The sequence below is a fragment of the Octopus sinensis genome, linkage group LG6 (assembly GCF_006345805.1).
Source record: "Octopus sinensis linkage group LG6, ASM634580v1, whole genome shotgun sequence".
In the NCBI taxonomy this organism is placed as follows: Eukaryota; Metazoa; Mollusca; class Cephalopoda; order Octopoda; family Octopodidae; genus Octopus; species Octopus sinensis.
In genome coordinates this window covers 119590-135732 of record NC_043002.1, presented here as the reverse complement: position 1 = coordinate 135732, position 16143 = coordinate 119590, and the positions used below count along the sequence as shown (strand labels likewise).

General features: G+C 35.3%; 1 protein-coding gene across 1 annotated transcript in view; it reads right to left on the bottom strand.

The window, feature by feature from the left end:
* Window positions 1–16143, bottom strand: part of LOC115213503 (mucin-like protein) — a 144616-nt gene that overhangs the window by 22712 nt on the left and 105761 nt on the right. The window contains exons 25-27 of the mRNA XM_036503530.1: window positions 9035–9101; window positions 3694–3749; window positions 1777–1861 (exon numbers count right to left, since the gene is read on the bottom strand). Of these exons, the coding sequence (XP_036359423.1) occupies window positions 1777–1861; window positions 3694–3749; window positions 9035–9101 (208 nt within the window). The remainder of the gene's footprint in view (window positions 1–1776; window positions 1862–3693; window positions 3750–9034; window positions 9102–16143) is intronic.

Genomic DNA, 16143 nt, shown 5'->3' with positions numbered 1-16143 from the left:
ACTTTTGTAATGAATGTAACAGGACTTTTGTAATGAATGTAACAGGACTTTGTAATGAATGTAACAGGACTTTTGTAATGAATGTCACGGGACTTTTGTAATGAATGTAACAGGACTTTTGTAATGATTACACGGGACTTTTGTAATGAATGTAACGGGACTTTTGTAATGAATGTACAGGACTTTTGTAATGAATGTAACAGGACTTTTGTAATGAATGTAACGGGACTTTGTAATGAATGTAACAGGACTTTTGTAATGAATGTAACGGACTTTTGTAATGAATGTCACGGGACTTTTGAATGAATGTAACGGGACTTTTGTAATGAATGTCACGGGACTTTTGTAATGAATGTAACAGGACTTTTGTAATGAATGTTCACGGGACTTTTGTAATGAATGTAACAGGACTTTTGTAATGAATGTAACGGGACTTTTGTAATGAATGTAACAGGACTTTTGTAATGAATGTAACAGGACTTTTGTAATGAATGTAACGGGACTTTTGTAATGAATGTAACAGGACTTTTGTAATGAATGTAACGGGACTTTTGTAATGAATGTAACGGGACTTTTGTAATGAATGTAATGGGACTTTTGTAATGAATGTAATGGGACTTTTGTAATGAATGTAACAGGACTTTTGTAATGAATGTAACAGGACTTTTGTAATGAATGTCACGGGACTTTTGTAATGAATGTAACGGGACATTTGTAATGAATGTCACAGGACTTCTGTAATGAATGTCATGGGACTTTTGTAATTAATGTAACGGGACTTTTGTAATGAATGTAACGGGACTTTTGTAATGAATGTAACGGGACTTTTGTAATGAATGTAACAGGACTTTTGTAATGAATGTAACAGGACTTTTGTAATGAATGTAACAGGACTTTTGTAATGAATGTCACGGGACTTTTGTAATGAATGTAACAGGACTTTTGTAATGATTGACACGGGACTTTTGTAATGAATGTAACGGGACTTTTGTAATGAATGTAACGGGACTTTTGTAATGAATGTCACGGGACTTTTGTAATGAATGTAACAGGACTTTTGTAATGAATGTCACGGGACTTTTGTAATGAATGTCACGGGACTTTTGTAATGAATGTCACGGGACTTTTGTAATGAATGTCACGAGACTTTTGTAATGAATGTAACGGGACTTTTGTAATGAATGTAACGGGACTTTTGTAATGAATGTAACAGGACTTTTGTAATGAATGTAACAGGACTTTTGTAATGAATGTAACAGGACTTTTGTAATGAATGTCACGGGACTTTTGTAATGAATGTAACAGGACTTTTGTAATGAATGTCACGGGACTTTTGTAATGAATGTAACAGGACTTTTGTAATGAATGTAACGGGACTTTTGTAATGAATGTCACGGGACTTTTTAATGAATGTAACAGGACTTTTGTAATGAATGTCACGGGACTTTTGTAATGAATGTCACGGGACTTTTGTAATGAATGTCATGGGACTTTTGTAATGAATGTCACGAGACTTTTGTAATGAATGTCACGGGACTTTTGTAATGAATGTCACGGGACTTTTGCAAAGCCTGATATTTATTTCATATATTTCATTTTTATTTATTTCATCTAGTTTTAGCTCATGAGCTGTGGCCATCCTGGGGCACTGCCATTTACCTGTATGTATACCTGTAAAAGAACCACTTGTAGAAACAAGAGAATAATTGATTGAAAGTTATCCAAAAATAAATCCCTAAATAAGATAAAGAAGTTGAAACAGAAAAAAAAATTTACCGTATTATATACACAATAACTCCAATTAAGAGAAGACAAAGAATTCCCAGCACAACTCCAATAACAATTGCAGCAGTGCGAAAACCTAGGAAGAAGAAAAAAAAGAAATGGCAAATTTCAAATAAATATATTAAAATAATGTTAAAAATGGAATAAATAATATTGCGTCACGAGTTTTTGCAAAATTTGCTTCATTTGTTTTTGTTTTTCAGTTAGTCAAAGTTGTATGACTATTTACACTGAATGACCCTCCATCAACACATAACTCACTTGTAAATATATCTAACCTTGTTTTTATACAACATACCAAAAGCATGTAGTAAACCACTTCTATCAACTAAAAGGAACCCCAAAATCCTTGGACGCATGGTTTTGACAGCAGAAATACATAATGCAATAGTGTGAATACCCTTGGCTATAAAAGCACACAGTTGTAAATTCTGCAGAGTTTACTTGCTTTCGTTATCAGTCAAACACTGGCAAAATTGTATGTGTTCATGTGTATCTAGTGAACTCTTTCTAAAGACTTCTGATAACTTGTTACAAACAGAGGCAATTTCATAAGGATTTTAAATATTTTGTGTTAACATGCTCCAACCTCCTTACCATTAGTTTCTGAAACAAGTTATTGTCTTAAAGTATGTCAATTCAATCAAAAGGATTTACTGTATATAAATAATTTTTTGAAACAGATTACTAATCTTGTAAAAAAATGTTTATAGAAGAGTTAACTTTCATGGCTTTGTCTCTTGTTTGCAATTAAAAAGCACAGCAGGTTAGGAAAATAAATGAGCTTTAACTCTTTATTTGACATAAATTCCCATGCAGTGAAAATATAATACACATCATCATCGTTTAACGTCTGCTTTCCATGCTAGCATGGGTTGGACGAATGACTGAGGGCTGGTGAACCAGATGGCTGCACCAGGCTTCAATCTTGATCTGGCAGAGTTTCTACAGCTGGATGTCAACCACTCCGAGAGTGTAGTGGGTGCTTTTTATGTGCCACTGGCACAGGGCCACTCAGGCAGTACTGGCAATGACCTCGCTCAAATCTTTTACACATGCCACCAGCACAGGTACCAGTAAGGTGATGCTGGTAACGATCATGCTTGAATGGTGTCTTTTACATGCCACCGACACGGAGGCCAGATAGCTGTGCTGGCAATAATAATGCTTGGATGGTGCTCTTGGCACCCTACTAGCACGGGGCTCGAGTGCCAGTAAGGCAATGCTGGTAATGATCACACTCAAATGGTGCCTTTTAAGTGCCACTGGCATGGAGGCCAGATAGCTGTGCTGGCAATAATCATGCTCAGATGGTGCTCTTTGCACCCAACTAGCACAGATGCCAGTCATCGAATTTGATTTTGATTTCATAATAAATAAATCTTTGATTTCAACTGAAAATAAAAAATTGAGTAAAACTTTCTATAACTTATGAAAGTAATGTTAGCAAAATATATACTTATTGGTAAGAATCTATGGCTTTATTATTCAAAATTTGCCAAGGTCAACTTGGCTACATGCTTCATCGAGGTCAAGATAAAATATAGCCGACTAGAAAAGAAGAGCAGTTCAGGTCCAAGAATCAAAAGTTTTGACTTTAGCAGTTTCTAACGTTATGGTTTTCAACTTCCTTCCAGACAAATTTGTGCTAAACAAATTAAGTGAACATTATATGGGTGGATTATACAAATGGAAAAGGACTAAAATGCCAGTTTTGTAAGTAAACTTTCAAGTACGAATGCTATTCAACATCAAACTGTTAACTTTTCATGGAACACATGAATCTCCTACATTAGAATGCCACAACATGTAGCAAAGCATCAAGTTAAGTTTAAATTTCAACGAAAACATGAATAGTTGTCATGGATACACGCAAAGGATTAAGCTTGAAAACATTATATAACATACCCTCCTTTTCTTCCAGTTCCTTATCACAATATTTGCCGGTCCAGTAATCATGACAGCTGAAAATAAATGTCAAGCAAATAAAAATTTTAATGAATCCAGTATTGTGTGTGTTGTGTAAGTGTGAGTATATTTTCTATATATGTGTAACTTGTTGCTTATATCAAAGCAATGGACCATTGCATCATCATTCAATAAAATGTTTTTATGGAGAGAAAAATATTCAAAACCATCAATATATATATATCAGAGTGACAAAGAAACAAGGAAGGTACCATGTGGTCATGGTATGTGTTAGAAACAATAGCTAATTCACTATTTATCACACACCTTTTCATCTGAAAATTATTTTGAAATTATAAATAGAAACAAATTGTAGACGTATTTTAAAACTGTAATTAAGAAATTTTTGAAAAAAAAGCCAAAATTTAAAGTTATGGGATTAGGGAGAGTTAATGAAAAACATAAAAATTAAAAAAAATCACTATTGCTTTTAAATACAATTTCATTTTCTGTTTGAAAATAAAAGAAGTGGGGATTGCATTGGTGATCACTGATTTCCATTTTCTTCAAGGTTTCCCCCATCCTTTTAAGGGCAAAAACAAAGTAGATCAAAATTAGAACTGATTGGGGAAGAGTGGAACATTCAAAAACTTTTTTTAAATTTTTACTGAGAATGTGTTCTCTACGGATGTGTAGTGCAAAATAACTGGACAAAATTGGTCCAGAAGGGTAGGAGGATTAATAAATTTTCCAAGAATTTTTTTCATAGAATGCCTCCCCACGTCATTTGCAGAGGTATATAGTGAAAAATCCTTGTTAGAACAGAGAATATCCAACTTATGTGGGTGTGCTATTCCGGAAGTCTGCCAAAGCATTCTACTGTGGATATTATCCGGCAATGATGGGATACTCAGTCACATCCTTAGAACTAGCACTGTCAATGTAGGTACATTGAGTGGTAGATCTGATAAGATTGTTGAGATACTTGGATGGGGACGTGTTGATGTGTGCTGCATTCAAATAGCAAGGTGGAGGTGTGCATCTGCCAGGTGCCTCACAGGCAAAAATCTGGGAAGGCAACAGCGACAGGGTAGGTGGCATGGGCATATTCCTAACTGAGAAATGGGTGGATAAGGTGATTGAGGTAGTCAGAGTATGTGATAGGGTACTTAAGCTTAGATTAGTTTTGCAAAATAGTACAGCAACAATTATCTCTGCCTATGCTCCTCAAACAAGTCTGCCCAATGAAACAAATGAAAAATGACAAGATTTTAGCCAAAGACAAAGAATCTTCAGTAAATGACTTCAAAATTTTCAAAGCCCATTTGATAGAGAAACCAAACAAATGGGTTAAATGGGTGGAATTTTCAGTGATGCACCAACAGAGCACCAACCCTTGACAACACAATTGAGCATTTAAGCACATTTTAAAAAAAAGCTGAAAGGAGTGATTTTGGCATAAATAAGGATGAAAGGAACCTTGAACAAATAATAAATTGAATAAAGTGGGCAAATACAAAGAAGAAACTAAATGTTATGCTAGAGGCAGCTATTAAAAGTACAAGGGCTTGTGAAGCTACAATAATGCACAGTTGACACAACAATGATAGTGAAAAGAAGACACGTTATGAAGTAACAAAGCAAAATAACAATCAAATGTGGAAGATGTGAGATAGTTGAGAGAAAAGGAAAAGAAGACTGTTATGCATTTAAGAGAGAATGCAGAAAATGCTAGAAGGTACAGCCTTTCAAAAACAATCATGTAGCAAGACAATCTGCACAAAACCAGAAAACAAAGCCGAAACGGGCATTGGAAACAAAGATGGAGATAGAGATGTGAATGCCACTTACAAGTAACAATATGATTCAGAGCAAGAGGGAGAAGACTTGTGTCTATATACTATAGAAAACAAAGAAGACAAAAGACTCAATAAATAGGGAAACATCTGCTAGCAGAGATTATAAAGACTCTAATAACAAAAAAAAAAGAAAAGAAAAAAGAAAATAGAAACTGAGGCTAATGGAATTATAACGATCAGTGAGGCTATACAGGCAGATGTAGTCCGAAAAGTTTGATAAAGATACTGGAAAACCAATAAATCTCAGAAGAGAGCGAACTACCTTATGGGCAGTGAATGGCACCAAGATACAACAATATGGTTTGGTAATCCTTAGCATTAAGCCAAGGATTCTGACATCATACAGGCCAAGTATTTTCTGTATGATAATGACATAACAATATTGGGCCTAAGATCTTGTGGAAAGTTAGGTTTGGTGTAAATCTCCAGTAGCATAGCATCAGAGAAAAAATTGCAAAGTGTAGAAGACCTTGAAAATGAGTATCCTGATGTATTTAAAGGCATTGGGAATTTTCCATGAAAACAGAAAATACTTTGTTGAAAATGCAACACCAGTGGTACAACCTCCAAGGAAATATCCAGTGCATTTGAAAGATGAATTCTGAGTTATGTTTGGATCCCAAACCATTGAAAAAATACATTAAAAGAACTTACCACAGAGCACCAACCCTTGAGGAAATTTCCTACATCAATGATAAATATTTCACAAAATTAGATGCAAAACACAGATACTGGACAATACATCTTGATAGAGATTCAAGTTGGCTTACATGTTTCGACACACTATTTGGAAAGTACAAATATATAAGGTGTCCATTTGAACTCAAGGTGCCCCAAGAGATTTTTCGACAAAAAATGCACCAAAGACTAGAAAACTGTGTGGGAGCCATTGGTATATCTGATGATATTTGCATATTTGGGAGAGCAATTGAAGAGCATGATAAAAACTTGAGAAGAACAGGAGACATAGCCAGAAGATATGGGCTAGTACTCAACAAAGTGGGGCAAAAACATAAAATTTTATGGTCTCATCTGGAATGAGAATGGCTCTCAGCCAGATCCAGGAAAATGGGATGCAATTAAAACAAAACTCACACCTACAAACTGTGAGAGACTTCATTAATTTCTAATGATTTGGGATAGAGAAGAGAAACTGTGTAAAGTTGTGGAAATCAGCTGCCCAGCGGATGTTAACATAAAGCTAAAGATCAGTGAAAAAGAGAATACCTACGCTGAACTATTGAGCAATATGCAGTTACACTACCCAGATTACAAGTTCAGGTTTATACCTGTAATTATTGGGGCACTGGGATATGTAACACACTGCCTAAATACCAATCTTGAGAAATTAGGCTTCTCAAAACTAGAAAGGAGAAAGCTAATTTGAAGACTACAGATTCAATCCATCACTGGAACTGTAAAAATCTGTAAAACTTTACAGAAGTTTATCATCTAAATATATATAAGCATGTCTACATATGTATGGGAATACATACATAAAACAAAACATACAAATCAACACATATACATACATACACACACTCTTTACTGTGAAATCTCTTCCCTCTAAAAATTCTTATTTTAATTCAATCATCAACAATAAAAATTATTCAAATAATATTTATTAGTTTCATAATATTTAGCAAAAGAATATTTATTAGTTTCATAATATTTAGCAAAAGAATATTTATTAGTTTCATAATATTTAGCAAAAGAATATTTATTAGTTTCATAATATTTAGCAAAAGAATATTTATTAGTTTCATTGCCTGGAAAAAAAAGTGGATTACAATGAAAAATGCAGGCACATGCTTGTTAATATTCTTAAGTTATTACACCTGGAAAAGTACAGAACAAGATTTCTACAGTAGAATTTGTGTAATTCGTCACCTCTAAAGGAAACTAAAAAGTACTTAAAATTAAAATTCTACTGTACTCAAAATATTGCTGCCTGGAATAAAGTTTCTAAAATCAAAATACATTATATTTAGTAAATTTGAGATAAAATTTATTTTATTTATTATGAGGATGTTAAAAACAAGTAAATCTTTAAAAACATGGTACAAAAATAATGAAAAATGAATTTAAACAAAAAAATGTTTTTTAATCATATCTTTTGAAATTTATAACTAAAATAGTCATGTTTTATTTAGTTGTATCAAGTACAAACAATAAAATATGAAGTTGTAAATAATATTGCACAAGATTTTTTTTCACTTGAATTGAAATCCCATAACAATCCCCCTCCCCACCACCAAAAAAAATGTTGATTGCAGTAGAATGGTCATTAAATGGTTTCAAATTGACCATATGTTCAGTCAATTCTTTCCCATTAAAAAAAAAAGAAATTTAATCTGATAAATAAATCATTAGTAAAACTTATTAGTTAGCATTAATAGAGTAGAATTAGCCTATCTCATCTTTGGTTAATTCCTTACTTCACCTAATTTGTCACTTTCAATTTTCTCCTAGAGATGACTAATTAGGCAAATTCTACTGTATTTCTTAAAAATTAATTTTTAAAATAATACTTTTTCCAAAAATAATTCCATAGGCCTAAATACAGACTTAAATAATTTTGCTTAAATAATTTCTTTTCTGAAAATAATAAAAATTACTGGGGCTATAGAGGAAAAGAGTTTCGGAATATAAGCTCATAGGCTTAAAATTGAATGAGCTTATTTTTGGAAAAACCCAGTAATGCTTTTTTAATTTTTGTCTTAATAAAATATAGTAAATTAAAAAAATTTTTTAATCTTGGCTGCAATATTATAAGTACAGTAGAATTTAATTTTAAGTACTTTTTAGTTTCCTTTAAAGGTGATAAATTAGGAAATTCTACTGAAGAAATCGTGTTCTGAACTTTTCCAGGTGTAATAACTAACAAATATCAACATGCATGCAATTGCATTTTTCATTGTAATATAATATTGTTTCACTTTAAAATCTCCCTTTACACCTGCTATTTCTTAAAGTAAAATATCTTGAAAATTAGAGTAATTGTTTTCTCGTTATTTGTAAGGTGGTGAGCCGGAGGAATCTTTGGCATACTGGGCGAAATGTTTAGTGGTATTTTGTCTGCTGCTATGTTCTGAGTTCAAATTCTGCTAAGATCAACTTTGCATTTCATCCTTTCAGGGCCGATGAAATAAGTACCAGTCATGCTCCAGGGTCTATGTAATCGACTCATCCCCTTCCCCCAAAATTTCCAAGGCCTTGTGCCTAGAGTACAAATAATTATTTCTTAACTGTTCTTTGATTTTCAGAATATAGCTTCACCTGAAATATACTCTCAGACAATTCACAGATTTCTTAAAGAAAACTTAAAGTGAGAATAAAATATATTTTAATTGAGGATGCAATTTTTGAAAACTTTTAACAACTTATGCAAAAGTACACTACTTGCTGCTGGTTTGTGATAAATAGTTTCACCTGTAAAATAATATTAATGCAAGTTATAGAAACACATTGTCACTTCTCACCTGCATCGATAAGACTCTTCAAGCTTTACACAATCTCCCTTTTTACAACGATGGCCAGCACACACGTCTAGATTGAAGCAAGAAGAAAGACATTGTTTATTATCAGAGAAATATAAAATAGATAAGTAGGTGAAAATAGGGTGAGGCTGTAGGGTGAAGGCTGAAGAGAAAAGGAAAATTGATAGGAATATAGAAATAGTTCCAAAGTAGTGTGAGAGAGAGAGGAGGAGAAAGAGAAAGACAGCAGGAGGGGTGAGGAGAAAGAGAGAGAAGATAGTATAAGAGAGGGGAGGAGAAAGAGTGTGGAAAATAGTTGATAGATGATGAAAAGAAGAGATATTTGTGAGTAGTTTCAAGTGAGCAAGTTTAGAAAAACAAACTTTTGTAATAATGACAGAATACAGAGAACAATGGATGGATGGAAAAAGTAAGAGAGAGAGAGAGAGAGAAAGAGAGAGATGACAAATTCACAAGATATGGCTGAATATTGGGAGGACTATTTTTTCCTTCTCTACTGAGTGAGAATTTAACAACAGCGAAAGATTTCTTAAGAAATGTCCTACGTCATACCAAGCAGCCATAGGTGAGTGTAGAAACGGCATTTCAAAAAGTTTGAAAATGTTTCCAACAGAATAAAACCAAGAAAATCTCCAGGGCAAGACAACTTCTCTTTTCACTCACTGAAACATGGGGGGGGGGGGGGTCTACCTCTCAAAACCAGATTTTTCATTCTGGTCCTCGAAATATGGAACAATCTGCATTGAGCAAAATGAATTCTAAAATACGCTTATTGTCTCCAACAAAGAAGATTGGAATTTTCGTTGGAATTATCCTGGAATATCATTGCCTTCCATTCCTGGCGAAATATTTGCAAGAATCCTAATAAATGACCTTCAAGTCTCTGCTGGAGAAGATCTTTCTGAAATTTCAATGAGCTTTTCATGTCTTTGTGGCACAATCAACTTGAGTTTCTGTACAAGACGAGAAAAACCATCCTTCTTGTCTTCTACAATCTGGAAAAGGTTTTTTACAATATAGAAAGAAAAGCCATGTGGTTGGTTCTTCAGCATTTTTAGTTGCCCAAACCTCTTCCTCCCCACAAGTGGAAGCATGCAAGATGATAGCATGTCATGTGTTTTTCAGAAAACAAACTTTCTGAATAGTTCCCAATTACATGTCAAAACAGGGTTGCGTTCTCCTTGTACTTGTGTGATGACTTTTGGACTCTCTCCAGACAATCCAGGTGATGACACAAGATACCATTTTGATGGTAGACTATTTGACAAAGCCATATTTCCAACTCCTTCAATTACCAGCATCCAGCCATGATGAAACACCAAACTATGATTGTTTAAGACATTGTTAGAATGACAAATGACAGCTACTTTTGTGAAATTGTCTTCAGTCAATTAACCACAAAACAATGAAGGTGCCACTTCTACCATTAAAAAGACCAGTTAAGATCAACCTTTAAAATGGTTGGAGGTGAGAAAATAAGTGGGATACTGAAACCCAGAAAATACTGAGAGGTGCAACACTAGAACTGACATTTTTGAAGACAAAAGAATAAGAAAAGTTGAAGCAAAATGAAAGGAAAACAAGATTCAACAATAAAAACAATGACACCATCCAAAAACGCTTCCTTGCCATCCTTGTTCTTCCTTTTATTTAATGCCAAAATGCCAAAATGAAATGCCAAAATGCCAAGCTTCTTAGGTTATCTTGGAATAACCTCTTCTGTTCTTTTTTTCTTTCTTCTTTTTTTTTTTTACCAAAGATTTTGTATTCTGCATGTAAATAAATTTTGATCTTAATTTCTTACAATTATCTCTCCAGTTCTATGAGTGTCACTAACAAATATAATGGTCAGGATTTTTTTCTTTCTTTCTTGGAGATGAAAAAAATTTCAAACCATACATCACATCTCTTAACTCATCTTGATTCATGCCAATAGCACACTTGAATCGCTTCCTTTTATCTCATTAAAGATACTTTTTTTTTTATTACACAAATTATACTAGTCATATATATATATATATATATATATATCAATAGATGTTTCATCGGCTTTTAGGCATTATATTATGTTGACTTATTTGTTTATTTGCTAAAATGACAATTACAATAATATACATACATGTGTAACATGTTATGCTTTACATATGCTATGAAATGTATTAATATGTGAGGATGCCAGTAATTGTTGGAAAATAACATTCCTAATTTATACTCATGTATGTTATTTTGTAATAATTACTGGTATCTTTGTGTGTTACTGTGTTTTGTATCTTATGTGTGGGGCATGGTATGTTGTACACGGAGTGGTTTGCGTTAGGAAGAGCATCCAGCTGTAGAAACATTGCCAGATAAGACTGGAGCCTGGTGCAGCCTTCTGGCTTCCCAGATCCCCGGTCGAACCATCCAACCCATGCTAGCATGGAGAACGGACGTTAAACGATGATGATGATGATGATTGGACAATTTCAATCATACAAAGTGTACGGAAAGGAATGGGGTTTTTTTGTCAACCTTGAAGATTGCAGATGCAAATGGACTGGATGAGGCAATGAGATGTTAGAGAATATTAAGATTAGTTACACATATAAAAGATGCTATAAGAGGTTTTGTTGTTTCTCCACTGCCGCCACCACCACCATCATCATCATCATTTAGCATCCATCTGCCATGCTGATATGGGTTGGATGGTTTAAGCTGGTCAGCCAATGAACAATGCCAAGCTTCAATGTTTCCTTTGGCTGCACTTCCTAATGCCAACCATTTTACAATATATATTGGGTGCTTATATATATATATTTTTACATGGCGCCAGCACCAGCAAGGCCAACAAGTTGCAAGGCAAAGATCCTTCAACTGAGAGGGGGGGGGGGGCAGTAGTATTGAGGGCGTGGCCTCATGCCAAATGATGAGAGGTTTTAAGTATGACAGAGGAAGAGAGGCAGGTATTATGCTGTGGGGGAGATACATGCTTACTTCAGCGAAAGAGAGGGAGAAAGAGTGCAAGAGAGATGGTTGTGATGTGTTAGGGTGTACCCTGAAGATACAAGGTGAACCCTAAATGGAACGGTAGAGGATTGGACAGGGCAAGTGAGTAGGGAGTTCATGAGAAGTGCAAAGGGAGAGGAGAGAGAAGGAAGAATGAAGTGAGTGGTGAAACATGGGTATACAGTGGGAAGTGAGAGAGAGAGGGAGAGAGAGAGAGAGATATGAGAGAATAGCATTAGGCAGCAGGAGTGAATGAAGTAGAGATGTAGTTTGGTTCATTGCAGTGTGTGAATTAATGTGCTCCCAAAATTTAGTTTCAATGAAGTGGTTGGTTTTTTTGTAAGAACCTTATATTGCCAAACCATCACTGAGATGTCCCATAGTCATCTCCTCCATGAAGCCCAATATCCTGAGTATTGGCCCTCACTACTTCATCATCCCATCTCTTACTGGCCCTCCCTCTTCCACAGGTGCCAACCACTTCAAGCAGCAGGCACTTCTTTATACAGCTATCTGCATTCATCTGCACCACATATCCAAACTATTATGATTTTCTCTCTTGCTTGCCACATTTCTCTTTGCACATTTGCAATTTGTCCTACATGCACAGTGATACTACACATCCTGCAGAATGTAAATAGCTTCATCCCTTTTCAGTTCACACATATTGTCTGCAATCAGGGCCCATGTCCCACTGCAACTGAGCATAGCCATTCATACACAGGCATCATACAATCAGCCTTTCACTCCACTATGTTGAATGTTAACCTTGACTTGAATGACAGTGAAGCACGAAGGAGCAGTTAGATGTTAATGACATTTATAAGTGTATGTAGGAAAAAAATGCAGGATTAGCTATGTGATATGAAAAGATGATGAGTGCTGGATGAATGAGTAGACTTGGCTGATAGTGGAAAGTGTCTGTGACGAAAGACGACATAGGAAGAAACGGTAAGAAGATCAGATCTAAAGATAAATAACAGAATAACAGATGTAGAATCAGTGTGAATAACAACTTCAGCATCGTCATGTGACGTCTACATTCCAAGCTGGCATAGCAAGGATGGTTTGCCAAGGAATCAATGAGCTGCAGGGCTACGTTGAGTTCCAGTATCCTTTTTGGTATGGTTTCTACAGCTGGATGTCCTTCCTAGTGCCAACTACTTTACAGAGTGCAATGGGTGCTGTTTTCATGCCACTGGTGTGAAGTGAGGTTGCCATGTAACTTACAAAACAAAAAGGAACGGAGAAGGAAAGGGACGAAAAGGCTTCCATTACTAAGAAACATTTGGGAGGGGCATGGCACCCCAGGTTTTACCAATCTATCTGATTACATTGCTTTCATAGCTAAAATTTTTACTACCAAGATAAGTAATTTTTCTACACAGTTGAGAGGAGTGCCAGATACCGTTTGGATCGTTCCGTTTTGATTAAAGCTTATTTAGTCTGAGTTAACATGGAGACTGATACCTTTGGCTGAATATTGAAGACTATGCAAAAGGGTTTCTCCTTGGCTTATTAGACCAAAGAGTGGCACTAAATGATCAGCATAATCTGTGATTTTTGTGGCAGGATATATATTACTACTTTATGGTTCAATATTTAACAGATGAAGAATTATGTAAATTATTTACATTTGACAGATATTTGTCCTCATCTTGTTTGTTGTTAACACAATGTTTCGGCTGATATACCCTCCAGCCTTCATCAGGTGTCTTGGGAACATTTTGAACCTGGGTTTTCATTCCTAAGGTATTTTTCGATGTTGTTGTTGTTATTATTATTATCATTGCCTTTGCACAGCTTCTAATGCTGGAGATGTATTACAAGAGTCAGCTGTTCATTACCAGGGAGTGGCTGTGTGGTAAGTAGCTTGCTAACCAACCACATGGTTCTGGGTTCAGTCCCACTGCGTGGCATCTTGGGCAAGTGTCTTCTACTATAGCTCGGGCCGACCAATGCCTGTGAGTGGATTTGGTAGACGGAAACTGAAAGAAGACTGTCGTATATATATATTAATATATATATATATATATATATATATATATATGTATATATGTATATATGTATATATATATATATATTTATATATGTATGTATATGATATATATTGTTATATATGTAATATTGTATTTGTATATAGTATATATGTATGTATATGTATATATGTATATATATGTATATGTATATATGTATATATGTATATATGTATATATGTATATATATGTATATGTATATATATGTATATGTATATATGTATATGTATATATATATATATATGTATATGTATATATATATATATGTATATATGTATATATATGTATATATATATATGTATATGTATATAGTATATATGTATATGTATATATATATATATATATGTATATGTATATATTGTATATGTATATATGTATATATATGTATATGTATATATGTATATATATGTATATATATATATATATATGTATATATATGTATATATAATATATATATATATATATATATATATATATATATGTATATGGTATATATATAATGTATATATATGTATATGTATATATATATATATGTAACCAAGGCTATAGATGAAATGAAAACAGACTCAGCTACTGGCCCCGATGGATTCCCGGCAATCTCCTAAAAGCATGTAAGAGAGTCCTAGCAAGACCACTGCAGTTCCTCTTTCAGAGCTTCCTTGCAGCTGGCAAACTTCCAGAGAAAACTGAAGGAAGGTAAAATATGCCCCATTCATAAAGGAGGTAGCAGAGCGGAAGCCAAGAACTATAGACCTATCTCTCTGACCTCACACATCAGCAAGGTCATGGAACGAATAGTCAGAAGGAAGCTGATCACCTTCCTTGAAGAGAATGACTTGCTGCCCGACACCCAACATGGTTTCCGACCAGGGAGAAGCTGTTTAACTCAGCTCCTACAACACTATGACTGGGTGCTGAAACGGCTGCTCAACCACTCAAATGTGGAAGTGATATATCTCGACTTTGCAAAGGCCTTTGATAAAGTCGATCATGGAATGATATGTCACAAACTGCGTGATCTCAACATAGTTGGAAAACTGGGAGAATGGCTTCATGACTTTCGAAGGATAGAAGTCAGGTGGTAGTAGCCAATGGGGCCACCTCCATTAACACACAAATAGTGAGCGGTGTTCAGCAGGGCACTGTTCTGGGACCACTACTCTTCATAATGGCCCTCTCAGACATGCCCTCAGCCACGCAGAGAGAGCCACGATCACAAGTTTGCAGATGATACAAAAGTTTCACAGGCAATACAGAACCCTGAGGACACTAAACACCTGCAATGTGAGCTGGACGAAATATACAAGTGGGCTGAAAAGAATAGCATGCAGTTCAATGCTGGAAAGTTTCAAGCTTTATACTATCAGCATGCAAAACTGAATGCAATACCCAATGAATACACTGGACCCGGGGGATTGCAATCCCAGAGGCACAATCAGTGCGTGACCTGGGTATTCACATGAGTGATGACGCGACCTTTCATGTACATGTTGCTAAACTGACACTGAAATGTAGACGGCTGGCTGGATGGATTCTTAGAACCTTTAGAACAAGAGAACAAGAAACCATGATGGTCCTCTGGAAGACACTTGTCCTAAGCCACTTTGACTATTGCTCTCAGCTATGGTCACCATCCAGTGTCAAGTTGATCACAGAACTTGAGGCGACCCAACGAAGCTACCAAAGAAGATAGCCTCTATGCAGAATGTAAGCTACTGGGAAAGACTCAAGAGATTAAAATTATATTCCCTGGAGCGTAGGCGGGAAAGATATGCCATAATATACATCTGGAAGATCCTGGAGGGAAGTGTCCTGAACTTTGGCATCGAGAGTTACGCAAATGCCAGAACTGGGTGCCACTGCGTGGTGCCTAGGACTCCAAACCTGCCATCAAGATGTAGGACAAGATTCTGTGATAGCCTGGGCTTCCGAGGCCCACAGCTCTTCAATATCCTCCCGAAGAACCTGAGAGACCTGCATGGGGTGGATACAGATGTCTTTAAAATGAAGCTGGATCTCTTCCTGTCAGGTGTCCCAGATGAACCACTTCACGGCAGGAGGGGCAGATGA